Here is a 27,902-nt window from a genome sequence, read left to right on the forward strand (position 1 = left end):
AGCAAGTTGAGGCCCACCTAGCCACACTTTGAGCTCTGGGACAAGATGCATAGTTTCTTGATAGAGCTGAGTGGACTGTGCTGGAACAGCAGCACAGGTTGGGTGCCCCTACAGAGGAGAAAGATTGCCCATTGCAAGAGACAACCCCCTGGAGGAACATGACACACAGAAGTAGGACTGTCAGGATCCATGCTGTGTCATTGGAACTGCAAAATCAATTTCATGTTCTCATCTCAGACACTGATTCTGGGCCTGAGGAGCTTGGACAGTAGTTGCCAACCTCAGAATATACCACAGTGGCTGTTAAAGGTGCAGTGCACAGAATGATTCCTGCCACCCCCCAGAAGACAAAGAGACAGGAGGAGATGGACTTAGAGGAGTCATTTTCTATTCTTGACCTTAACCCTTCAGGTTTGGATGAGTATGCTGATAACCCACTTGCTACCTTCCATGGAAAAGAACTCTGAGAAAGATAATTGCAGTCTGAAGAAGACAAGCTGAGAGGAAGTAGCAGCAAGTACTTGAGCCATTAGGCTCCTGGCTTTGTAACCTATCCCAATAATATCCAGCTAAGCTCCAATATACAAGAGGGGAAGACTCAATAGCAGTTGCAGACCTTAGAACATTCCAAGGAGTCTTTAGAAGGCACACTGTATAGAACGATTCCTGCCATTCCCCAGAGGAGGAAGAAACTTGTGATGGTGGTAAGTGACTCCCTACAGAGGAGGACAAAGGCATTAGTGTGCGAAGGAAACAGGATGTCCCAGGATGTGTGCTATCTTCCAGGTGCAAAGATTCATGATGTGACAGAGAAGTTGCTGAGTCTTATAAAGCCCCCTGACCACAACCGCTCCTTCTGATTCATGTGGATACAAACAATATTGCCACAGAAGGCTTCCAGTTAGGGACGATGAGACTCTGGGCAGAAGCTGTAGAGCCTTGGGGCATGGGTGGTATTTTCATCACTCCTTCCTGTTGAAGGTCATGGCCCAGGAAGGAAGAGGAAAATACTGGAGGTAAACCACTGGCTGTGTAGGTGGTGTCATCAGGAAGGTTTGGCTTCTTGGATCATGATCTCCAGTTCCTTGAGAAAGGACCTCTGGCAAGAGATGGGCTTCACCGCACAGTGGGTAGCAAGAATATGTTTGCTAAGAGTCTCACAAACCTGTTCAGGCGAGCTTTAAACTAGATCTTGAGGGGGAGGGAGACAACAATACAGATGACAGAAGAACACCTGGTTCTGGAGATAATAGCTTCATTGATGCACAGGAAACTGAGGTGTTACTCCAAAAACCTGTCAAAGGGCAAGAAACTAAGGAAGCAGCTAGTGAGAATGACTGTTGGTTTCAGTTGTCTGTACTAATGCACAGAGCCCGGGAAACAAGCAAAACAAATTAGAGCTCTTAAAACAGGATGGCAAATATGACCTAATAGGTATTACTGAAACCTGGTGGGATTAGACTCATGAATGGAATGTAGAAGTTGAGGGGTATAATCTATTCAAAACGAATAGACCAAGCAGGCAGGGAGGAGTAGCATTGTATATTAAGGAAGTGTCCACTTGTGAACAGATCCATGACCTGGAGCATAGAAGACAGATTGAGAATATATGGATAAAAATGGTAGGAGAGGGAAACAACAGTGACCTTACTGTGGGTGTCTGCTATGGACTTCCAAGCCAGACTGAAGACTTGGATAATGCCTTCCCACAGCAGATTACCGGGCATTCACGAAGGAGCAATATAGTAGTCATAGGAGACTTCTACTTCCTCAATATCTGTTGGAACTCAAACTCTGCCAAGAATGTAAGGTTGAACAAATTTTTCCATTGCCTTGCCAACAATTTCATTTCCCAGAAAGTGGGAGAAACAACAAGGGGATCATCTATCTTGGAGCTGTTCCTCACCAACAGACAAGAACTGATTGACAAAGTGGAAGTACTCTGAAACTTGGAAGGAAGTGATCATGATGTCTTGGGCGATTATTGATAATTATAAATATGTTTTCCAAAACGAAATTAGACACTGATTTTAGTCTGATGCCTAAATTTTAACTTTAAAATTTCTCTGAGATATGTTTTTACGGAAATGTTAATATTGGTCCTTGTGAGTTGTGTTATCTTATTTGCGGCTTGTACGGTGCCGTTGTTTTATTTGATTCTCATTGTTCTGTTTTGTATTGTATGATGGGCGCAAATGCCGAATAAACATCTATCTGATGTCTTGGGTTTCATTTTATACAGGCAAGGGAAAGCTTTAGGAGGAGCTTTCTGAGGGTAAGAGCCGTTCGAAGGTAGAATGAGCACCCTCATAAGGTGGTGGACTCTCCTTTGTTAGAGGTTTTTAAGCAGAGGTTAGATGGCCATCTGTCCTTTATACCGGTACTTTAATTGAGATTCCCTCACTGCAGGGGGTTGGACTAGAAGATGAACCCTCAGGGGATTCCTTTCCAACTCTATTATTAATATAATGCCAAATACTCCCAGTTCTATACCATTAAGTAAATTCTGCAACTTGTATCATTTAGGTAAATGAAGCAAGTTTGTCTGACAACTCTCTCTGTATAATTTTGCCTTTTCACTATTTCATACATCTATTGTATATATTTTCCTTCTGCCAGTCATGGGAAAGAGCAAGCAGCCATGTCTTGCCCTGAAGCCTTTCCACCTGCTGGAAGTCAGAGTGGATTGGTGGATTGGTATGCTATAAACAAAGTTTTCATTTTTTGTGATTCATGAATTCCCTGAATATGAGTGCGTAGAATCATATAATTGTGGTTGCTGTAACAATTCAAAATAGTTGTTTGCAACCAAATGGAACATTTATATTACGGAGGAGCATGAACTAAAACCTCTGGTTATGCAGTTCACAACTCTTTTGCCACTGCACAGTTGTTTCTGCTTAGTAATAAGGGGTGCAGTTATAAAATTCATATATTTCTTCTTGGTTCTCTATATACATAAGGACACTAAGCAAGATCACTTATTTAAGGACAAGTGCTACTAACACATCGGATGTGCTGGATTCTGGGCCAAGTGCCCAGAACTCTGCAGAAACAAGGCGTAGTGTTAGTGAGCAAAAGTGTTTTCTCTAGTGAACTGGAAAGTAAATGTCCATGCTGTCTGTTTGAATAATGCATATTTTTAATTTGTTGCAATAAATACATTAACAATACAAAAAAATAATGCACGCCCAGTTTCATTATACCTTTAACCCAAGACAAATATTTTCCCTCATTATCTCTCCTCCCCACTTTTCACAAGAAAAGCAGGTTTTAATTCAGTGGCTGCCTTCAGATGGCACGCTAAACCATGGTGAGACGTGAACGAGCCTTTCTCGGCCCCTGTGTTCTTCACCAGTAAAATATGAAGATTCATTGACTGCCTTTGACTATGTCTTCGTGCATCTCTGCTGATCAGTTTTAGACGTTTATGTTTAAAGTCCTGATCTGTAGTCTGGGACCTCCATACCAACTGCACAGGATTGTGTCCAAGGGAGGTTACTTTGATGCTGCTAACACAGTGGTTTGAATTCACCCCTGTAGGTGCATTCCCATTGTCTCTCAAGACAGACGGATGCCAACAGTCCACAAATGAAAGAACTATTCAGCTCCTGTTTATTTGGGGGTGGGGGTGGGGGTGGGGGTGGGGGATCTTCCTGCAGCTTATGTGTCAAACAGTCCTCACAGGGTGGTGGTAGTTGTAAACTACTTGCTTACCAGTAAATTTTGAAGCATCTGTTGACCAATAGTGCAGATGAGCGTGGAAGAAAAGTGTGCATGATTTCTGCACAAAGGGTAGATCAGTGGTCATCCTTCCATATATATACAAATCTTGTTTTCTGAGCTCTTCCTGGAGAAGACCTGGGAAAGCAAGGGTGCTGTGATAAACAGCTGACATAACAGAAGTGGCAATAATCCTCCATTAAATATCTTTCAGCTGATGGGGCTCACCGGATAATTGACTTTCCAGCAGGAATTACTGGCTCAAACTAAATCAGCAGGCATTAGGAAAGCCTGCTGCTGTTTCGAAAGGGAGAATGTAGCTTTGCCTGACTCTGACAGGGACTATTCATCTTGGTAATTCAGTGTATGTGTCACTACCAGATGACACTAAGACTGTAGACACTAAAGTGGCTCTAATTAAAAACTGTTTTTGTTTGGAATTCCCTTCGTGAATTCAGTAGCTTTTTATCTGATTTAAGATCCTATGTGCTCACCACCAGATGGTGGGTGGGTGATTTGAACCAGCCGGTGGTGTTTGACCTCCCCCGGTTCGCTTTTTGTCTGTTGCCCAGGCTACTTTTTACACTGTGGTGTTTGCAGTTCAGATGGCAGCAGAATTTGTCCTTCCTTTCCCACAACCATAAGAAGCAAATGCTGCTTGCTCACTTCTTCCTGCTCTGGCAACTCCTTGGGATGATGAGTTTCTCACTGAAACGTGTCTGCAGTGGGAGCAGATCCTAGTGGGAGGGCAACTGCACCTCAGTCCCATGAAGTTAAGGGTTCACATAATCACAACGTGGGCACATGTTAAATGGTGTTCAGGGGTTTGCTTGAACGCAAGATGTTTAATATAGGGCTCAGGCAAGGTGCACATGCCATGTCTTGTGGTTCCGTTACAATGGGGGGAGGGAGTGCAAATTGGAAAAAAACCAGTTGCTTTTCATATGCGCTGTTCCAGAATAAAGTCAGTAATCGCCCTTCCTTGAGCAGGGGGAGGTCTTCTCTGAATTCAACTCTTAGTTCTTGCTGATGTTGACCCACAGAAGATGGCTGTAGCAGTTAGGATTTCCTGTTTCTTGACCTAAATGCTTCCTCTGTTGTAAATAACCCATTAGCGTTCTACCTTTTAATCACTGCCTCTTTGTTCATTTTCTTCTTTAGAATGGGAGCCTGAGCTGGAACGAAGAAGCTGATGGCAGCAGAGGAAGAGAGGTATCTCGAGACTTTGCCAAGGTCAGTACAATGGCTTGAGTTTGAGTGTACATTTGAGCCTAGTGGGAAAACAACATTTGAGTTGCTTTCTTTAGGGTGTATCTGATGCTGCGTTGAGCCTGCTTTCACTCACACAACAGTTTATCCTCTCCTCCCCACTGTAGCTCCCCATGCACCCCAAAATCTGTTTGGAGCAGAATTTGAGGGGGCACGGGTGGGGTGGGCTTCAGGGGAGATTAAGAGGAAGGGGAAGTCCTGTTACACAAACAGCAGTGCTCAATGCAGCCCATTGCAGTGAAGAATGTGTTAATCCCTGGTATGGTTCTGCAGCTGGAAGGAAATACAACAAACTAGATTTCAAGGTCCACAGATACAGCCCAAATTCACCATATGTCTGGGTTCCCTTGTTTTTCCTTCCAAACCCAACCCAGCATGAATTATAATCTACTTGCTTTATTCCCCAGTTGTATGAACTGGATGGTGATCCCGAGCGGAAGAAGTTCTTGGATGACCTCTTCATTTTTATGCAGAAGAGGGGTGAGTAGAACTCTTACGCTGAGTTTTGTTTCGGCAACCTGAAAAGTCACAGAGAGGAATACACCTGCTGGTGTCCTGTGCTAGAATTGGAGCCCTTCCAATGAAGCTGCTGCTTGGATTGGCTTCAGAGATTTTGTTTCTTGGTGGGTGGGGAGGAGAGGAAACAGTACCTGCTGCTTCGAAGGTGGAGCGTTATGAGATAGAATCCCATGAAACAGACAGCTTAGTTGAAGTTTGAGTCAAAGAGATACTGTCATTTCCCCCCTTCCAGACTTGGTTTGAAACAAGGATAGACTCCTTATTATTGAGACCTGTTGTGAGGTGGTTACAGTGTAAACATTGACAGCTGGAATGGAAAGAGGATAGGAGGAAAGGAAACATCAGGAATGACAGCATTTGCACATACATGGGTTTCCATTTCCCCTACACCAACCCAAGTAGAAGCAAGAGGTCTATTAGGTAAATGTGCCTCACCCTGCAACCACTAGTTTCTTGTCCTCATGGTAGAATGTATGTTGAAGTATTTAAATAGCAAATGTTATTAATGGAGCAAAGAAAAGAAGCCGTGTGTGTGTGTGTGTGAGAGAGAGAGAGAGAGAGAGAGAGAGAGAGAGAGAGAGCGCTTGGGCGGGGGGGGGGGAGGCTTCTAAACAATCTCAACAGCTAAGGCAACCCATAAAAAACAGGTTTTTCTATTACTGTCAGACAAATACAACAAATCTCCTCCCTGTTTAGTGCCACTAAATTTGGAAGCAAAAACATAGCCTCTGTTGTCTGTCGTGTGTTTTGCTTGCGTCAGTCACAAAATGCAGGGTTGCTGTGAGGCTCTTTTAGCTCTAGATAGATTTCTGAAGTTGAACAAGCTGCTCATCCTTTCCTAGGTGGCACCAGTATTGTAGGTTGAATCAGCACAGGCTGGTAAGTTGAGGAATCATCTTGGAGGCCCAGTGTGAAAGACAAACAGCAGATTTCACATGAGCTCCTGAAAAAAGAGTTGAGGATGAAAAGCCCTGGCCCTGGATACCATCCCCTGACAGGCCATTTGTGTCCAATGCCCTGCTGCATCAGGCCTAATGCAGATCAAATGTGTGGGCCTCCTCTGAGCACAGCAGGTTGCCACAAAGCAGCTGCACCTGCAAGTGATAAAATGCCTCTTCAGTGGCAGTAATGACGAGAGAGGAGAGGAAGGCTTTAACACACTGGGGAGGGGGGAGATTGCCCCCTCTGTGACACTAAAATAGAGAAATGAGAATAAATGGAGCTGGTTCATCAACCTTTAGCCCATGCCTTCAAATTATAGGACTCTGTTTTAGATTCATGAAGACTCGTCCCTTTCTTGGGCTGTCCTGAAGATGAAAGGTTGCCTTGGAGAATTGTATTTCTGCAAAAGCCCTCTCATCTGTTTTAGGGCCAGCAGACTTCCTGAGAGCTACTCAGGTGTTATGACTGAGGTTTGGTTAAGCAACCGACATCCTTGTCCCTTGTGCACAAAGTTACATTAGTTAAAAAATGGATTAAAACAACAAATTTCAGAGGAGTCGAGCTACTGCTACCTGGTGCACCCACCCACAGGCACAGGCCGCATCCCAGAAAAGAGGGAGGGATTTGCTGTATAAGCTTAATGGGAGTTATCATGATGGATTCCTTTTCCTCGGTGTCTGGATTGATCCTGCAATGACTGAGTGAGGGGAAACAAGAAGGAGATCAAAGTAATAGCACTCTGTCTGGAAAGACTGAATCATTAAAATTGGATGGTTCAGTCTGTAGAGCAGGCATAGGCAAACTCGGCCCTCCAGATGTTTTGGGACTACAACTCCCATCATCCCTAGCTAACAGGACCAGTGGTCAGGGATGATGGGAATTGTAGTCTCAAAACATCTGGAGGGCCGATTTTGCCTATGCCTGCTGTAGAGCATGAGACTCTTCATCTCAGAGTCATGGGTTCAAGCCCCATGTTGGGCTAAAGGTTCCTGCATTGCAGGGGGTTGGACTAGATGATGCTCGTGGTCCCTTCTGACTCTACAAAGCTATGATTCTCTGTTTCTGTAGAATTGTTGAGTTAGAAGGGACCCCAAGGGTTATCAAGTCCAAGCCCCTGCAATGCAGGAATCTCAACTAAAACATCCCAGGCAGTTGGCCATCCATCCTCTTAAAACCTCCAAGGAAATAGAGTTCACAATCTCCTGAGGGGGACCTTTTCCCTATTGAACAGTTCTTATTGTCAGAGAGTTCTTCCTGGTGTTTAGTTGGAATCTCCTTTCTTGTAACTTGAAGCCATTGGTTTGAGTCCTACCCTCTGGGGCAGGAGTAAACACGCTTGCTCCATCTTCCATGTGACAGCCCTTCCGATAGTGCCCAGTGCTGTCATACACTTCCCCTTGTCAGAGAGCTGTTGCCAGAGAATCTTTGTTTCTCAAAGCACACAATAAATGCAGAAATGGGCAATGCCAGAAAAGTAATTTATCAGGGAGAGAGAAAAGGCCAGACTTTGTTAGACCCTCCACGAAAAGTGTGTAGGCAGCCTCCCCCTTCCTAGTATTGTCTTCCCTACAACATTATATGTCAAGTAGGGATTTCTAGAGGGGGGCATGGGGGAAGAGAGTTTCTGCTTACAACCCACTTGGATGATTTGGTGGCTGTTGTGCGAGAGAACTGTCATGTGTTGATCATGACTTTGGGAGCTCACTTATTATAATCACGCGCCCAGACAGCTGTTTTCCTCTGCTTATCGAGGCTGCCTGTGACGGAACCTGAGCTCTAGTTCAAAGCTTAAACAAGGTAATTCATTGTAAGAATATAAGAGCCTGGCTTCTGGATCAGATACATCTAGTCCAGCATCCTTTGCTTACAGTGGCCAACTAGATGCCTCTGTGGGAAGCCCACAAACAGGACATAGGTGCTCCAGGCCTCTCCCTGCTTGTAATCCCATCAGCTGGAGGTAGAACATAGTCATCATGGCTAGTAGCTAGTCACCTTCATCCACTGTTTATTTGTGAAAGATATTTCTATCCTGTCTTTCCACATCTGAGGAAATGCTCAGAGTGGCTCATGTAGTAATCATATAGTAAAAACAGGAACACAATAAAACAAATAATTAAAGTAAGACAAGCACCATAAAAATAGTCCAGGCAACAGGGACCAATGCCTCAAATTTCAGCAGGCAAGCTGTTAGTTTGCTTAAACTTATTCAGTAGGCTTTGGGGGAAAATGGAAGCAAGCATCTCCAGGGGCAGGGAGTTCTACATCCTATGAAATTAGTCTTAGGTTAAAGCTATAGGCTTTGTGTTCATTTATTATTTATCATTATTTATTAAATTTGTATACTGTCTGAAGACCGTGGGGTGCTTCACAACATAAAAATACAAAATGCATAATGAAACAAGAGCAAGAACAAACAAAATAACCCCCCTCCCAAAGACACATTAAAAAAGCCATATAATGTTTAATCAGCCAAAGGCCTGGTTATAGAAAAACATTTTTGCCTGGGTCCTAAAGATATGTAATGAAAATGCCAGGTGAGCCTCCCTGGCCAGAGCATTCCGCAAACGGGGAGCCACTGCAGAAAAGGCCTGTTCTTGTGTCGCCACCCTCTGGACCTCTTGTGGAGGAGACACATGAAGAAGGGCCTGACCGCATTAGCTTTCCCCTTCCATTCTTCTGCTAGCTCAGCATCTTATTCTCACAGTGTCCAACAGATCCATTATATCAGAATACCATGGTCTGGATTTCTTTAGAAATCTTCTGGAAAAGGTAGGTTGTTTTCCAGGCGAATAAACTACGCTACATAGGGAATATGGGTGTGCATCAATTCTCAAGAAGGAAAGGATGCTGGGTTGCAAATGGTGGTGTAGCCAGGAAAACTGTTTTGTTCATTTAAGTTCCTCCTTTGTGAAGATCTCATAAAAAGCTTCTGATTGTGCCATTCTGCTGCTGCTCAAGGTTTCCTACGTGACCTTAGTTTTCCCAGATGGCTTGTCCATTCTGAGTTTGATGTGTATATACATAGAAGAGGCTTTGTAAGCCCAAGCGTGTGGTTTTAATGTTTTCCTGCTGTTGTATGCCTTATCTGCATGTTTTCAGATGTGGAAAAGCTTGCAGCAAATACTGATATTGATGAAAGCATTTGGCAGGGGGTTCTTTTATCTCCAGGCAGCAGTGGCACTTATCAAGCCTATCTAGGGAATACCCTTAATACCTCCTCCCCCCCCCCCTTTTCTTCACCACTAAGTTTTTGCTACCTGGAGGATATCCTAGAGTCTGAATATTGCCGATATTTCTCCTTCAGTAGCAGGCCAAATCAAGTGAGCTAACAGGAGCATGTTTACCCTAATTCCGCTATACAAATTCCTTACAGTGGTGTTGTGGACTTTCTGTTGCGGGTCCTGGAGGAGATTAGTGATGAGCAAAGAAATAAGGAAATTGTGCTCTGTTGCTTTGAACTAAAACTAGTGCAAAACTCCCATGCCTTTTCAAACCCCTGAACTCCGAACTATTCTGACACTAAAATTCAGTTATTTGCTGCTGTGGGCAATTGGTTCATATCATGAACTTGGAGTATTTGTATGGAAAAGATAGGAGAAGAATACTGATGAAAAGGGGAAGGTTTCTTTTACCATATACACTGTTATTGGCTACCTTTTCCATCTCTGAGCTTGGAACATGCTATTCCCTTAGGCTTTTGCCTGTGGAGCCTTCTGTGGCACTGCCTTGAGGAATTTGGAAAGGAAGTCATGGGTTCAGAGAGAATTCAGCCATTCACCGATTCCAGCTTTCAGATACTTTAATTACTAAGTAAGAATGAAGGAACATGCAGAATGGAGTGCTATAAAACAGCCTGCTCCTTCTTTGTTGGAATTTCTCTCAGAAGGAGCTTTTTATAACTATGTAGAAGTGGCAGTCTCTTTCCAAGTGTGAATTAGGTGCGAGCAGGGAGGACTTTTGGAGAGGGTATCAATGGTTCATACCAGCAAGATGTCCCACCTTTCTCTGGAGCTCAGTTGCAAGATGCTTCTCTGGATTTTGAACCTCTGGGGCTAGGCATGACAGCAACAAGTGCTGCCCCCCCCCCCCCGGCACGCCTGAAAGCTGAAGGCACAGAACAGGCGCTGGATCTTGGAATGCCTCTGAAACCAATAATTGCAATAAAGGTTTTTCCCCTCATGAGAGGAGCTGCGTTGCACAAGCATGTGCATTTGGTTGTTGTTGTTGACTGCCAGTCTTTTGTGGGCCCTTGCTCATCAGAGAAATCTTGGTGCCCTGTTTCACTTCATAGCAGCGTACCTCTCACATTAGCATAGCTCCTTATGAGTCTGAACTTCCATTCATCCACACTTAGCTTTCTTTAAGGTCACATGAAGATACTTCTATCTTCCTCTCTTGCTAGGGATACCCTTGGGCCCTTTCCCCATCCAGCTTAAGAGCCGATGACTTCTGTTCAGATGCTTCAGTTAATGTGCTTTACTAGTTTAATGCTGGGCACTCAGGCCACACGATGAGGCCGAGTCTCCTGAGAGCCGAAGGAAAAAGCAGGCCTCTTTGCCAACATGCCCGTGGAGGCCTTTGCTTCATATCTGAAGCCAGTGGGCTCAAGCCTGCCCATTTAAGCCTTTAAGACATCAATGGATCTGCTTTTACTTCTGGAAAAACTATGTTTCTGCTTCAGATATCGCTGGGGGAGTTAGTTCAAGGGTCAGAGGGGTGAGAACCCCACCAGTAGCAGAGCTGTTGAACATCTGGTAAAGATGTTATGAGCATGAAGTATATTGAACCCAGCTGTGCCAGTAGCCATCGAGCAACTGAACACTAGCGAGGCTTAACATGAACAAACTCCATGAGAACGGGCCTAGATAGTAGTTTTGGGACACAGTGGGTGCATCGGGGCAGATTAGGCAACTTTGACTGGGTGGGTCGCCTTGACACAAGGACACAGGTGCCTGTTAAGTAGACTTCAGTTTGGCAGCTCATCTAATAAGCAGGAGCAATCCGTCAGTCTTGCGTTATTCAGGGGGTGAAGGGGAAACGGAGCCCAATGGCATTTCCATGGGTGCAGATAAGAACTGGGCCTCACACATCAAATAGAACATGATTAATTGCTCTCCTTCTCAGCTCCCGCTTTGATAAACATATGTGAGGGCCCACAGGTTAGCAGATCAGGTAATGACTATCGCATCAGGAGGTGTGAAGATTCACTGTGGAACTAGACAAGGGGCTTGGGGCATGGGATGAGTGATGAGGGCTGCTATGGGATGGGGGGGGGCAGATGGGCAGAGAGGGCTTCTTTCTCTCCGGACTGCATTTTATTACCTTTCAAACAAGTCCTAAGGGCAGAGCCTGTAACTTCTTGCTTTGCCACATGCACAGAGATTCTGGCAACAGACGTCAGCTGTGTCTGATGGGAGTGGAAGTCCAGAGCATCTGCAAGGCACCAGGTTGTCGAAGGCCGATCTGGAACATTTCTGGCCCTTTATTGAAACCTGGAAAAGTATGCAGGATTGGTTGCTCTTTGCCGCTTGTGACATAAAAACTTAAGAAGAGCCTGCTGGATCTGGCCAGTGGCCCATCTGGTCCAGGATCCTGTTCTCATAGTGGCCAAAGAGATGCTTCTTCCAGGAAACAAGCAAGCTGGACCTGAGCACAAGAGCCTTCTCCCCTCCTGTGGTTTCCAGCAACTGGTAAAACCAGATGGCAGCAATTCCTCCAGGGCCTCCAGTCACTTTCCCCAAGCACCATCTTTCTTTTACTTGTTGAAGCTTTTCAAAACCACATTTGGGCCCAAATGAGGGCCCCCAAGATTATTTTAAAGGCCAATCACAAATACAATTTTTAAACAATAACTTGAAATAAACCAGAGTGTTAAAACAAAGAAGAACAGAATTTAATACTTTCAGTATCATTTTTTAAAAACCATTAAAAGCAGAGGGAGGGGAGACCTAATAGAGGTCTAGCATGGGGCTAACTTCCCTTGGGAGAGAACTGCCAGATTGGGGTGCTGCCACTGAAAAGCTGCTCCCATCAGCAATGTATCCTGCATTGTTGGGGCATACAGCAGATTTGGCAGGTGACAAATCAGAAAGTGTTTCCCCACAGGTGCTTCCAGAAAGCCCACAAGCAGGAATTAAAGGCCCTTGGCCCCATCCCCACCCCCGCCACCATAACTGTCTCCCTACTGCATCAGCTGGTGTTCAGAGGTACACTAGCTCTGAATATGGAGCTTCTATCTTAGCTAGAGTAGCCACTGATAGGCCAGTCTGCCTACAGTTTGCTTAATTCTTTTTAAAATCTATCTGAGACAGTTTTCCCAGTGCAAAAGGGTATTTAAGCTCTTTACCACGCTTGCTGGGAAGGGCTGCTCAGCACACCTGCTCCAGAAGGCTAAGGATGCTTGTGCGACATCTCTCAGAAGCTCTGATGGCCCTGCGAGATCTCGCAAGAGCATCCCAGAAAAGCTATTTTGCACCAGGAAACCCTGGAGCAAAAATAACTTTTAAGTCCTCTGCCTTGCTTGTGTTAATTTGCTGGATTTCAACTGGCGACATTTACCCTCCGGGTATAGGGCGGTATATAAATTCAATAAGTAGTAATAATAATAACCATGTCTGGCTGAAATTGTGCAAGTGAAATGTGTGTAAGACTTGATTGTACTATGACATTGACTCCATTTTGGGGAGGCAGAATTGTGGCACAGAGCAGAAGAGTGGAGTTTTGGTAAATTTTCAGGATAACAGAGAGCAAAGGATCCAGGTCTCCTGGTCGTGATACTTTTGCATGCCCATTAATACTACCACACTCTCTTCCTAGCCAGTGTTGAGATTCAGTAGGAAGTTTTTTTTTTAATTTTTCTAGAAAAGTGTGTAGGCTGGTGAGCCGTGAGAAGGAAGGGCATAGTGTTATCAGTGTTTCTTTTTTCCTTTTGTCCTATGGTGATAGGACTATCAGGCCTCTGTTACCTGTGTTTGTACTTTGTGGATGGACAATTGGAGGTCAGAGGGAGTCATAGAATGGTAGAGTTGGAAGGGGACCCCAAGAGTCACCTAGTCCATCCCCCTGCAATGCAGAAATCTCAACTAAAGTATCACTGGCAGATGGCTAGAGTCCCAAGACCTGACATGCGTGTTCCCCACCCTGGTACCTTCCAGCTGTTGCTGGACTACAGTTTCCATCAGCCACATCCATGAAGGCCAGTGGTCAAGGCTGATGGAAATTGTACTCCAGATTGTATGGAGGGCACCAGGCTGCCATGCATAGAGCTCATGGCAAAGGTAGGATTTGAATACACGTCTCTCTCAGAGGCAGGACTCACCCCTCTGCTTAGCCCAGGTGTAGTCAGCACGAAGCCCTCCCAATATTGCTGGCTCACAGTTGCCACCTCCTTTGACCATTACCTGTGCTGGCTGAGTTGGATGGGAGCTATAAGCCCACAGCATCTGCCAGGCAAGCACGTTGGCTACCCCGTAGCAGCGTGTGGTAATTAGCTTGTGTTCTTGGGTTCTGCTGTAAATTGGATAGGTGTCAGCTAGCCACTGGAATCTCCTTACCTTTAAAATAGAGTCATGGTCTCAAAGCTAAGCTGCCTGGATGGGCAGCTGCCTAGGAACCACAGACATTTCCTTATTTGGCAGGGGGCAGCCTGTTGGGTGCACAATATTTGCCACCAGCCTGTTCGCTTGTGACAGCAAATACCTTTCTTAATTTTGCCCTACCTCTGGAGTTGGGCACCAAGCACCACAGTTCAGGTAGCACCTTTGCCATCCTGGAGATCTTTCTACCAAGGTCCCAAACATGCCGATTTGGGGCAGGGAGTCACGTATGCATGCAAGTCTGTTGCAGCAACCGAGCTCCATTGATTTATTTTTTAGATTAGATTAGATTTATATACTGCCCTTCATCATCAAAAGATCTCACGGCGGTTCGCAGAATAAAATACAGGATAAAAACAAATAAATAAGTAAAACAAAACAGCCAAACAATACCACCACCCTTCCCACAGACACATTTGAAAGGGTGTAGACTATTAATAAGTCAGAGGCCTGGTTGAAAAGGAATGTTTTTGCCTGGTGCCTAAAGGTGTGTAATGAAGGTGCCTGCTGAAGCTCCCTGTGGAGAGCATTCTGCAAACGGGGAGCCACTACAGAAAAGGCCTGTTCTCATGTTGCCCCCCCCCTCCGGATCTCACGTGGAGGAGGCACACAAAGAAGGGGCTCAGATGATGAACGCAGAGCCCGGGACAGTTTATATTTTAAATTGCTGGCACAGAGCCCTGGAGAATTATTCCTCTCTCCAGGCTCTAGACATTTTGTCATCTCCAGTTCTGGACTCAGAAAAGCCTCTGTAGTCCCCTGCGCCTGAAAGCAGACTCCTTGGGCTGCTGTTTATTATCTGTGCCCAGGGCTCCATCTGATTTTGATTACCCTGTATCAGAGGTGAGGTGGCTTGGGATCATGTAGCAGCAGGGGTGAAGCGGGGGGGGGGTGTTCCTCTGTTAGTGAAAAGGGGAAGTGCATGCAGAATGTAAGGACAGAGGAAACAGCCCACTCCCTTTGCTGGCAAGAGGTTGGGCCCTCTGTCTGCATCGCCGCAATCCAAGAGGTCCCTGCGTGCTGTCGGAATAGAGAGAGACACACTGGAAAGTACAGTAGAAATGAGCTTGCCATCAAAAGGCAACAAGTCCTGCCCCGTGCCCCCGGTCAGTGACCTTTCCCTCTGGAATTCTCCCCTCTGACCCCCAGATCATTAATCCCCCCACTGCCAGATGACAGTAATCCATCATGGGCCCTGACAAGCTTCGCAGCCGGCCGTGAAAGGATCTGCTCAGCCTCTGCCTCTCTCTTTCTGTCCCATGATGCTCATTTCTCAGCCTTTCCTGTTCAGCGCTGGGGGCTTCCAATAAAGACTTAACGCCTTTCTCTTCCTACCAGGGGGCTGGGAAGGCAGGCGGTTGAGAGCTGTATGAGGAACCTTTCCACACTTACTGTGCCTTGTTTGCTTCTCTCAGTCTCCACCTGTGAAAGGCCTCGAGCATCCAAAACAGCACTGGAATGGAAAATGAAGTCGGCTTTCCCTTTACTGTTAAATCTATTTTTAAAATATATTTTAAATGGCTTTTGTCCAGTCTTTCAAATAAGCACCAAACTGTGCATTTAAAATTAAGCAGTTCACGTTAAGTAAATGCAACACAGTGTTAAAACCTGAAAAACCAGCACTAAAAGCAGAGGAAATACCAAAATAAAACTGATCATTCATTAAACACCATGGAGAATAAAATTGTCAAAAAAAACCTAGGCAAGCAGATGTGGGCATTTGCTGGAGAAACAGCACCCAGCAGGATTTAATGCCCGCTTATCAGCTGATAAAACAGAGGTTAAATCCTGCTTTGACTGTCTGCTGCTTACTTCCCTGTTGGGAACTGGCCGGGGGGGCGGGGGGCAGCCAACACATAATTGACCCCACCCCACATCCACTGATGTCTCCCAACACAGTCAGCTGATTGACAGGTGGGTGGGGTGGGTGGGAAATCGGCTGTTCAGATTGGTCCCTGGGCTGGAGTTCCTCAACCCTGGTGTAAACGCATGGCTATAACTCTGTACAGGCAACTTCCTATTTTCCTAACACATATTTGTATCATGGATTTCAAATACACATATAGCCCATGTGGTTTATTATAATAAAAAAAATCACTGTATACATGGAAGTTAATGCACTGTTCACATCTGTTACCCAGCGCCAAGCAAATACTGATGCAGCTCTTTAAAAATGATCAGTGCTATTTGGGCTTTGCTTTCTGCTTTTATTATTATTATTGGATAGAAGTTCTGCACAAAGAAACAGTGCTAACCAATAACATTTGAATATGTTTGCTGATCCTTATTTATTTAGTCAGAGGGAACAACGACTTCCACAAAGACATTGAATCACAAACTTATCCTTAGACCTTGCTCTGATTTCTGAGGCTTTTTTTAGGCATTATTGGTGGCTGGTTGGTTGGTGTTTTGTTTATAGACTGCTTTTCAACCCCAGGGAACACCAAAGCAATTTTTTAAAAACCACATTTGTAACATTAATTCAATCCTTCAATTTAAAAAAATGGTATGAAAACGGCAAAACACAGAATTCAGATTTCAAGCATAAGACCTTGTGGTGCAGTGTATCTGTATATTCCCAGTGTATCAGCCCTGTTTGTTTGTTTGTTTGTTTGTACATCTGTTCTTAAACTAAAACAAGTTCTCAAAGCGGAGAGCTCTGGTAAAAGTGTATAATTTCACCGGGAAGAATGATACAAATAAAACTAAACTGCATCATATGAAGGGTAAAAGCCTATCTAAAAAGAAAAGTCTTGGTATTACCTATTTCTGCTATTACTGATAGCTCTTGGCAGGCTGCACTCTTGCTTAGTGACTCTCAAAAAACACAACTCCACCCATGTGGGCAGCCACAGAGAATGCTCTAGCCAAAGGTGGGGAATCTGTTGTTAGACTACACCTCCCACCACCCCTGACCATTGGGCCATGCTGCCTGAGGCTGGTAGGAGCTGTAGTCCCAACAACAAACATCTGGAGCGGCACAGATTTCTCACCCGAGCTCTGTGAAGTATTACTCTCTTCTTCCTTGATCAAACCCCACCTGCAGTCCTGGGTCCAGTTCTGGGCACTGATAGATTCAAGTTACAAGGAAGGAGATTCAAACTAAACATCAGGAAGAATTTTCTGATGGTAAGAGCTATTGGACAGTGGAACAGATTGCCTCGGATGGTGGTGTTTCTCCTTTACTGGGGGTTTTTAAGCAGAGGTTCAGTGGCCATCTATCATGGATCTTTAGTTGAAATTTGTGCATTGCAGGGGGTTGGACTAAATGACCCTCAGGGTCCCTTCCACCTCTACAGTTCTATGATTCTATTAATGACTAACCTAGCCTACCTCACAGGATTTCTCTGAGGGTAAGGCTGCACTTCACCTTATTTTTAATAGATATGCATAGGATTGTGCTGTAAAACCTAAGCCACTTTTTGAGAAGGGCGAGAGAGTCAGGTACAGGAAGGAAACAGGGCTAGATTTCATTTTATGAATGTAGACTATGCTGCTCTTTGTGCTAGGGGCATACAGCACCACAGAATATACAGAGCAGCATACAGAGGGATTTAAGCAGATTAATTTTACTAGCTTGTATGTTTGGTATTAAGTACTTGTTTCATTGCACCCAGTCCTGAGATGATGCGATGCAGGGTGGGATATAAATATTTTAAATATAATATTTGACAACACTTTCTATTGGGTTTTGAAATTTCAAAGCCATTGGTGGATCATATCAGGAAACTGGGTAATGCTGGAAAGCTTTTTGGAAGGGTAAACAAAGCAATATAAATGCCCCCTTGATTGGAGCACCTACTTATCTTGAAATATGCCACTTTAGTTGCAGAACTATATTCTTTGGGCATAGACATTTAAAGCAAAGAAAGTTGAGAATGATGTTAACCTATTTGAGTCTAATGAGGTTGTGGAAGGTTAATATGAAATTCACTGCTTGCATGGGAATTGGGGAAAATATGATGAAGCTAGTATACAGATGGCATCTGACACCAGAGAAACTGGCAAAAATCTACAAAATCTACAAAAACAATTCGGATAAATGTTGGAAATGTCAGGAGAAGGTAGGTAGTTATTTCCACTGTTGGTGGAAATGTATAAAGGTTGCTAAATTCTGGAGCGAGATTTATGATAAAATGAAAAAAATGTTGAAAGTGACGATCGAGAAAAAGCCAGAAGCCTTCCTTTTAAGCTTGATCCCTGAGAATATCCCGGAAGATAGGAGAAATATCTTTCTATATGCGTGTGCAGCAGCGAGGATGTTGGTTGCTCAAAATTGGAAAGGGGAGAAAATCCCAACAATTGAGGATTGGCAGATTAAATTAGTAGAACATATGAATTTAGCAAAGATGACAGCAGCGATTAGAAATGTCCCAAAACAAAAAATCAAAAGCGAGTGGAAATATGTGGAGGATTACTTGATTAAAGAAGGTATAAAAACGGAATTGGTGATTTGTCTAGAATGAGATACATGAGGGAATATATAGATGGATAGTATATTATATGACAGATTGACGCATTTTGCTAGATGGTTGTATTGTATGGTGAGGAAAAGTAAGAAATGTTAAAGTGTAGAGGGAAACGATATACAAATGACGGGGAGTCATTGTATTTATTTATTTATTTATTTATTTATTTATTTATTTATTTATTTGCTGTTTTTTGGGGGGGTTGGTTATCTTTTCTTTTTCTTTTGTGATTATGTTTGCATTGTATGATTTGCATTTTTCTTTGTTGTATATTTGTGTGTGAATGTATTTTTAAAAAATATTTTGAAATAAAGATTATTTATATTCTTTAAAAAAAAAACAAAAAAACTTAGCCCACATTCAACCTCGCATTCATTCAGAAAGTCACAGTAGTTTAAAACTGTAGAGCACCATCTCTGAAATCATATCAGTGCAGGCAAACTCAGGTTTTCACTTCTGGTATCCCACTGTAAATGCTGCTGTCTTGAGCATTTGACAATATGTGCTGCACTTGGCATCCAATGTATATTGCAGGAACACGGGACTTGCCAAGCAGTCTTCCTGCAGCCACCTTACATCTATCCATTGGTTGCATAGACCAGCCTTCAATGCTGCCCCTGGTCTTCCTGGGAAAATTTGTTAGTTACCTCCCCTTTCACTCTCTGCCTTCCCCATCTGGTCACTGGATCAAGCATGCTTAGGGATAAGTTAATACCATACGCTAAATTGGATTGGGGAAGAGTGGGTGGGTAATTAGTCCCACAGGAGGCCCCGGGGGAGTGTAAAAGTGCATTTACTGGATACGCAAAGCATGCATTCTGGTCTTAATCTTTATTAATGTTTTCACGCACCCAGCTCTCTCCTGCCTTTCTCACAGAGAATTTACCAGGGCAGAAGAATGACACCCATCAGTGAAAGGAAACACTTGCACACACAAATGTGCATATCACTTTTATTTCTGCTTTTGTGAAAGCAAGAGGATGGGTAGTTGCCCTTGTTCTTCATTTGCAGTTTTAGCTGGTGGCTCCGCAAAGCTCTGCAGTGCCTTTTGAATCATGTCATGTCTTGCACGGAGCCCTAGCACAGATGTTAAGTGGGCTGCCATAAAACTGGTTCAACAGATGATTGGGAGGTCTGTCGGATACTTGTAAAACCATTTCATACAGAGGCTGGATTCCTCTTTGTTCTCACAGCTGATTCCCCTATTTGTGTATTATTTATTTCATAAAATTTATATACTGTTTGATTTTAAAAAAATATAAAACAATAAAATCAAGAAACATACCACAATACTTTAAAACATACAAAAAGTTAAAATACTAAAGATTAATCTAAACTTTCCAAGCATTTGGGTAGGTTTGTCTACACAAGAAGGAGTACAGTGAGGGCACCTGCTTGATATCAGTAGGCAGGAAGTTCCAGAGTATAGGTGCTGGTCTGTTAAATGATCCATGTCTTACAAATTCGGAACACCTGTGGCACCTGTAATAGTGCTGATTCTGCTGATTGAAACGGTCAAGTGAGCCTTTATGCTTATGGGGTAAGGCAATCTCTCAGGTAGTCCCACATTGTTAAGGGCTTTATATACTAATAGAAACACCTTGAACCTGACCCTGTAGCAAACTGGCAACCAGTGGAGATCTCTGAGCACAGGTGTTATACGCTGACAAAGCCTGACTTCTGTCAGCAATCCTGCTGCAACATTCTGCACAAACTGAAGCTTCTGCATTTTTGGTACTGGCGTATATATTGGAAGTAGAACATCTCAACCAAACGATGTTTTAGGCCAAACCCATGTATCCTTGCATGTGAGAACTGGCCTGGTGTGTCTACCTCTGCCATGAAGTTGTGTGATGCAAGGTGAATTCTCTGTGCAATATGGAGATGATGATACTCTGCTACCTTGCAGGGCTGTTGCAAAGATCACGTTCCAAAAGTGTACATGATGCTCTTTACAACACTCAGCAGCACTGTACAAATGCTAACTACTCCCATTAATTCTTATTAGTCTTTCTTCAAACGTTACGGCCCTGTCTGTGCAAAAGTGTAATGTTGGGAATATTTCCTCAAGGGTACCACTGAGGCGGTATGTGGCTGAGTACAGGTTGCCACAGAGGGAGAGGGCTGCTGCCTTCACACTCTGCTTGTTGGGTCCCTAGAGGGTGCTGCTTGGCCACTGTCAGAAATGAAATGCTGTTCGTCTGATCCAGCAGACCAGTTCTTGTAGGGCTGCAGCTCAGTGGGGAAGGTCATGCGGGTTGTTCAGTGGCCACAGGGCTTAAAAATTCTCAGCATCTCCAGGTTAGCCCTAGGAAAGTGTCTCATCTGAAACCCTGGAGAGTCACCATCAGTCAGTATAGGCGGTTCTGAGCTGGATGGGTCACTGGCCTGACTCTGTAGGAGTCAGCCGCCTTTGAGACCCATAAAAGCAGCAAGAAACATCTGAATCTCTTAATTTTTGGAAGGACGGACCACTAGGCTGGAGCAACCATTATTCTGCACCAGTAAGGCTGCTGCAGCCCCCAGAGTATTACATTTTCAGCATATGGGATGGTAAGGTAAAGGTAAAGGGACCCCTGACCATTAGGTCCAGCCGTGTCCAACTCTGGAGTTGTGGCGCTCATCTCGTGTTACTGGCCGAGGGAGCCGGCGTACAGCTTCCGGGTCATGTGGCCAGCATGACAAAGCTGCTTCTGTCAAACCAGAGCAGCGCACGGAAACACCGTTTACCTTCCCACCTATTTATCTACTTGCACTTTGACATGCTTTCGAACTGCTAGGTTGGCAGGAGCAGGGACTGAGCAATGGGAGCTCAGCCTGTCGCGGGGATTCAAACCGCCGACCTTCTGATCAGCAAGCCCTAAGCTCTGTGGTTTAACCCACAGCGCCACCCGCATCCCTATGGGATGGTAGTCATGTATTTTTTAGTCAAAGTAGACCTCTTGGACCTAACTTAGTCCAGTTCATTCATTTCAGTGGGTCTACTTAGCTGCAAATCACCCATGAAAGGTTGAAACACACACACACACAAGCATACACACCCTGTTAACTTGTCAGGCTTTTTGACATTAAAAATATGTGGCATAAAAAGCATAAAAGAATTCCATAGAATTGGTTAATAGGAACTTTTGTTTATCCTAGGAAGAGCAGTAAAGCAAACTCTAAGGATTATGAATGTTTTCTGCTGTGGAGCCTGACAACATTTTGCAGGAAATCTGTCCTCTGGGCAGCATCTGTCATCTTTGGTTGAGGATTTCTTGCCCTTTCCTGTCAAACTGGCCCTTAATATGTGATCTACCCACTGTGGCATTTCCTATTCTGCCTTGCTTGCCTGTTTTCGTTGTATTCCATTGGCTAGATTTGTTTACAGTGTATATGAAAAGAAAAGAAAAGGAGCAAGCTTAAGTTCAGAAGTGATAAAGTAGTTTTGAAAAACATCCCTGCCAGAAGAGGAATTTCCTTACAGAGGCTTAAAACTCCTGAGGTTGTAAAAACCAAAGTAATCCTTCAAATCAAGGACACTTTTTATTCTTAGCCGTTTTTCGCTTGCCTCCAACAATCAAAATGAGAGTTGCATGCTTTAATCAGCTTGATTGATTTAAAGCTTTAGCTTAATTATTGGGAGAGTGACTTTATTCAGCAATGCTTAGACTGAAAAGCCAACTTAGGTGGTTTTTTTAAAAAATGTTTTGGCCTAGTGGTGTAATAAAGTCAACCTTTTCTTTTAACATTAAGGAACGCTTAGTTTAATAAAGTGTACGTGTCTCAGACCCTTACTAATTATCTGGGAGCAACATGGGCTTCTAAGACTTCCGTAAGCAAGCGTTCTGCTTCTGTCGGACAGGTGAAGACAGCTCAGAAATGATCCCACAGCCTGGCTTGGCATCATTTGAGCAGCCAGAATACTTGGGACTCGGGAGCTCTCTCATGAAGAGAGATTGTCAACCCTCCCAATCATTTTTTTGGCTTGAAGTAAGCCATAGTTTGCTATTTTTTTTTTTACAAACTAGCAATGGTTTGTTTCACACTAAGATCCAAGGGAGAGAAATCTCTCTGTGGGAGGGAAAGAGGGAGTACCTGAACCCAAGAATCCTTATGCTCATTAAAGACAACACCAAACCATGGTTTGCTATTTATGAACTGCCATATAACACAATGGGGTTTGCTAATGTTGCCAAGAAATCCCTTGCTTGCAAACTTTCTGGTTAGGAAGAAGTTTTGATTTAAAGCTTTGGATCTAACTGTGTGCAGGTGTCCTGGCACCTCTTTTTCCAAAAACAAACAAAAGCAGATGAGGAATTTAGACCAAAGAAGCAATGGCATGGGAGGGGCATTTCTCAACTCCTTATCACCTCCCTCCCAAAAATAAACACAGTTATGGTGGCAAGAGATAATGATCCGCCTTTCTACCGCATCCATTGAGCTCCAGCCTCTACTCCAGTCCCTGTATTGGGCTTCCTTGAGAACCATAGGTTGGGAGTTCTGGTTCAGCTATGCATTGTGTTCACAATCCATCCAGCAAAGAGGACCTGCTGAAAAGGGCTCTTCTTTCCGTTTGAGGGTTTTGTAGTGTTCCTCTAGTCATTAAGTATATAATCACTTGAATTCTGCTTCCTTGTGTGTGTTTTTTAAAGTGTGCCAAACCTTACTGAGAATTTGGCCCCCTAGTTTCCAGCATGCCAGCTGAGCTTCGTTCCTTGACAAAGGTGTTGGCCTGTGTTTCATTTTCACATTTCTGGGGGGGTGGGATGCTTGGCTTGTTCTTTCCATCTTCAAAATATTAGGAGACTTAACAAGACCAGATTTGCTGGCTGACAGAAGGAAGTTGTGCTGGAACAGAAAGGAAAGTTAGAGGCAACTGCCCTAAAACATGCAGCCTCCAGTCAGTGTTGAAACCAACATGTTGCATGCTCACCGGCTGCCCATGACTGGGTGGGAAATAAATGCGTCATTTTGGTTGCCAAAGACTTGAGTGGTTAGGAAATAGGTCCGGAACAGCACCATGGCCAGACTTCAAAAGAGTTGTTCAGATAGTTAATACTATTGCACCATAAAACCTCTCATCTACACTCCTTCCTAATGAAGCAAATCGGAAACAAAACACCACCTTGTTATACAGTCATACCATGGAAGTTGAACGGAATCCGTTCCGGAAGCCTGACTTCCAAAACATTCAGAAACCAAAGCACAGTTTCTGATGGGCTGCAGGAAGTTCCTGCAGCCCATCGGAAGCCCCGTTGGACGTTTGACTTCCAAAAATAGTTCACAAACCGGAACAGTCACTTCCGGGTTTGTGGCGTTCGGGAGCCAAAACATTCGAGAACTAAGCTGTTCGAAAACCAAGGTACGGCTGTATTCTCCCCTGAGCTGTGCTACCCAAAAACTTGACACTTATGCAGGCACAATAGGCAGCACAGCATTTCTTCTGCAACGATTATGTGGTGAAAACTTTGGGACCAATTTTAGGGCCTGAAAAAAGGGGTGCGACCATTATGCGGTGGCAGTGATTATGTAGTGAAATACGGTATTTAATTATACAAAAATAATACAAGAAGAGGGCCAGGTGCTTTTCTCTCCCCTCCCCATCCCAGCTCAAAAAACAAAATATTTTGTTTTTGTTTTTGTTTCCATTTCTAAAATGAAGATGCTTTCATCTCCCCCCCCCCCCCCGAGAGTCACCCTTCCAGATTGGGAGTGCCATGCAATTCCTAGTGGTTGCAATTTGACTTCTGCCATGGTCAGGGAAACGGAAGGCAAAACTTAAACCACAATAAATTCAGTTAAATGCAGGAAAGTTGCCCATCTCTGGTGTACTGGTACATGGGAACCCCTGAGGAAGAGGATTACAATCGTGCTCAGAAATGCCATAGTAATCTTGCACATGAACCAAAACTGTTGGGTTTTCACACCTTGGCCTCCTAAACATAATAATGCCGGCTGTTCCTCTTCCCCTAAGCTGGGCCTCTTCTCTGTCCGTTGCCTAGGTGCAGAGCTCTTCCGTATGGTGTTTTTGCTTGTCCTAAGGGGAAGCGGGTGCCAGGAGGAGAACTTCAGTGGTGTTACTGCACTTCTGTCACAAATAGGGACCCTTTTCTTCTTGCTGGGGATATTGTAATATTTTATAGAATGCACAAAGCACCAACAATGTGAATGGCACTTTGAGTAACAGGCAAAGGATAGGTCACTCATAGGATCGTAGAACTGTAGAAGTGAAAGGGACCCAAGGGTCATCATCTGAGGGATAGCTCAGTTGGTAGAGTGTGAGACTCTCAATCCCAGGGTTGTTGGTTTGAGCCCCGCTTTGGGCAAAAAGATTCCTTCATTGCAGGGGGTTGAGCTAGATGACCCTTGTGGTCCATTCCAAGTCTACAGTTCTATGATCCTATGATCTAGTCCAACCCACTGCAATGCAGGAAGCACGGCTAAAGAATCCCTGACAGATGGCCATCCAACTTCTGTCTAAACACCTCCGTTGCAGGAGGGTCCACCTTCTTCCGAGGCAGTCTGTTCTACTCTAGAACAGCTCTTACTGCCAGAAAGTTCTTCCTAATGCTTAGTCAGAACCTCGTTTCTTGCCATTTAAATACATTGGTTAGGGTTGTCCTCTCTGGAGTGGCAGAAAACAATCTTGCTCCATCTTCCATGCCCTCACCTGCCGTTCAGATATTTCAAGATGGCTAGCCTATCACCTCTCAGTCACTGCCCCCAGCAACTTACAATCTTAACTTCGGCTCCAGCAGGGCAACGGAAGGAGGAAAAACAGAGAGAGAGGAGATGGGAAGAATGCGGTACATGTGCACTTGGGTTTTACACATACTTGGATTTAGATTTAGTAGGTGACTGAGTGGTTGAGGCAAAGGCTTTACAGGAACTGTGGGATCACAGAGGCAGTTCCAGGCGTTAAAAGTCCATCTGGAGTCTTAAGTGGCTTTTCCCTTGCCCTCATTCTCTTCCTCCCTTTCTCTTCCTTTCCTGCTTCCTTCTTTTTGGCTGCAGGGACGCCAATCAACCGCATCCCCATCATGGCAAAGCAGATCCTCGACCTCTACATGCTTTACAAGCTGGTGACCGACAAGGGAGGGCTGGTGGAAATCATCAACAAGAAGATCTGGAGGGAGATCACCAAAGGCCTTAACCTACCCACCTCCATCACCAGTGCTGCATTTACACTTCGCACCCAGTAAGTCCTGGACCTTCCACAAGCCTGTGTGATATCTCAGTCTAGAACTAGGTTAAGAGTTCGTGGCTGAATTCGGAATGGTGTAGTTGCAAGGAGCTTCCAGTCTACCTGAGTCCGAGTCCATCACAACTTGTTCCCATCAGAGGCGTAGCAAGCCCAAGTGGTACCCGGTGCGGATTTTTTTTTGTCCCCCCCCCCCACATCCACCCACACCCCTTCAAGTCACAGTGAGCATTTTGCGTTCCCCCACAATGCTTTGCGGCACCTCATGCAAACTGTGACTTGAAGGGGCGTGGGCGGATAGTACCCCAGGTCCAGGTGGACTGAGTAAAGCAAGCCTAATTCTGCACACATTGTTTCATATTTAATAACATTTGGGAGTCCAAGGATACGTCTCAAGAAACTAGAGTGAATCTTTTCTAAGTCACTGTTAAATGCTTGTACCCATAGTGGGATCCCATAAAATATCTGGGATAGCATATTCTCTTTTATTGTCCACTACATAGTACGCTGCGTGAACGCGTGTTGTCCCCCCTTTTGGACGGTTTGAAACCGCAGCAGGGTGGAAGTGTTGGATTCTGTCTCTCTGACATTGACCAAGGGGTGACTGCGGGGGTAGCCGAGTTTTTGGCAGCAGTGCTTCAAGGAGTACTTTAACAGGACGAAATTCTAGATTTTACTAATACACACATACAATCAGCCTATGAGTTTAATTGTTTCTTTGTGTATATATATTTTAAAGTTCCTGTATGTGATTCTTTCTCTTGCGATTTTACATGTAAATGCCTAATAAAGGTTTGATAAGTAGTAGAGTAAAGCAAGCACAGCTAATGCTTTTGCAGTGCTGTGGTGAGTCCTAAGCCCAAAGCCACTGGATTTGCTTTGGCTTGTGCTTGAGGCTCTAGGTGGAAGTGCCAAATGTCACTCCTTGAAGATGGCACCTTTGTGCCCCCTGAGAGGGCAGTGCCCTGGTGAAATGTGCCAGGCTGCTGGGTGGAGCCCTGGCTGGGCAGAGCTGTGCTTCTGTGGCTCTTCCCAGCAGGAAGGAAAAAGCAAAGTGTGTGCTGTGTAAGCCAGCTGCTGCTGCACTGAGCAACTTATGAGTTGTGGGGTGGGCATGCTGAGAGTCACCCCCCCCCCTCAGTAAACTGTGATTCAGAACCCTGGGATTTCTACATTCCTGCTGTCATTAGTTTTAGAAAAACATACTATTTTGCCTAGCTGCTTCTGTATTTTGGGTTCAGCCTTCCTGAAGTTATCACCAAATTGAAGCCTGCCATCTGCTTCACCCTCCACCCTTTTAATAGCATTTCCATAATGCCATTTCTGACTTACTTTTATCTCATTTATTCTCACGCAACCCCTATGTAGTATAACTGCAGTCAGATAAAATGTTCTGGCATTATATCTGAAATTTTGTCTTCTTATGAACCATGGTCTAAAAAGAGCTTCCAAGCAGGCCTGTCAAGCCACAGTTTGTGCTAACTGTGGTTTGTTGTTACGTTTGCATCCGCAGATCATTGGCAAACGACAGGGCCTCAAAAGGTTGCTGCACCGTAAGACATGAACACAAACTTACAGGAGTGGAGTCCTGATCAGATGAGAACTAAACAGACAAGCAGCTCAAATTATGGCGGGGTCTGTTGTAACTGTGGCTAGCACAAACCATGGTTTGGCTTGATGTCTGAATGAGCCCTGTGACTAGGCCTGGGCTGAGTGTTGACTAGAGTCCATCTCCGCTGTACCATTCTGTCTCGTTCTGCATCTCCTGTTCTTTGTTTTGTTTTTCTAGGTATATGAAGTACCTCTACGCCTATGAATGTGAGAAGAAGTCCTTAAGTTCTCCCGCTGAGCTGCAGGCTGCCATTGACGGCAACAGGCGGGAAGGCCGGCGACCCAGTTACAGCTCCTCCTTGTTCAGCTACTCCCCTGCTGCCACGGGGCCTCCTTCGCTCCTGTGCCCTCCAAAGATCCGCTTCCCCATCGTTAGCCTCGCCTCTGGTGGCGGAACCAGCACCCCTCACCTGTCTTCAGCAGGCGCTCTCAGGAAAGGTCAGCCACTTATCTGGTTTGTCATTTGGGTGGCCTGAAGGGCCAGGTGCTCAGGTTTAGCAGCCAGATGGATACAGTGGGTGAGGGTGTGTTTGCACACGCATACATGCACACATGGTGTGGCTCACAGCGACCACTTCCTCCAACAGATGT

The 27,902-nt window shown here is 44.6% G+C and overlaps 1 protein-coding gene across 2 annotated transcripts in view; it reads left to right on the top strand.

The window, feature by feature from the left end:
- ARID3B (AT-rich interaction domain 3B) overlaps positions 1-27,902 on the top strand; it is a 52,372-nt gene that overhangs the window by 18,322 nt on the left and 6,148 nt on the right. For both annotated transcript variants that reach the window (XM_033161341.1, XM_033161342.1), the window contains exons 3-6: positions 4,885-4,956; positions 5,400-5,472; positions 25,514-25,697; positions 27,490-27,749. In XM_033161341.1, the coding sequence (XP_033017232.1) occupies positions 4,885-4,956; positions 5,400-5,472; positions 25,514-25,697; positions 27,490-27,749 (589 nt within the window). The remainder of the gene's footprint in view (positions 1-4,884; positions 4,957-5,399; positions 5,473-25,513; positions 25,698-27,489; positions 27,750-27,902) is intronic.

The sequence above is a fragment of the Lacerta agilis genome, chromosome 9 (genome assembly GCF_009819535.1).
Source record: "Lacerta agilis isolate rLacAgi1 chromosome 9, rLacAgi1.pri, whole genome shotgun sequence".
NCBI lineage: Eukaryota > Metazoa > Chordata > Lepidosauria > Squamata > Lacertidae > Lacerta > Lacerta agilis.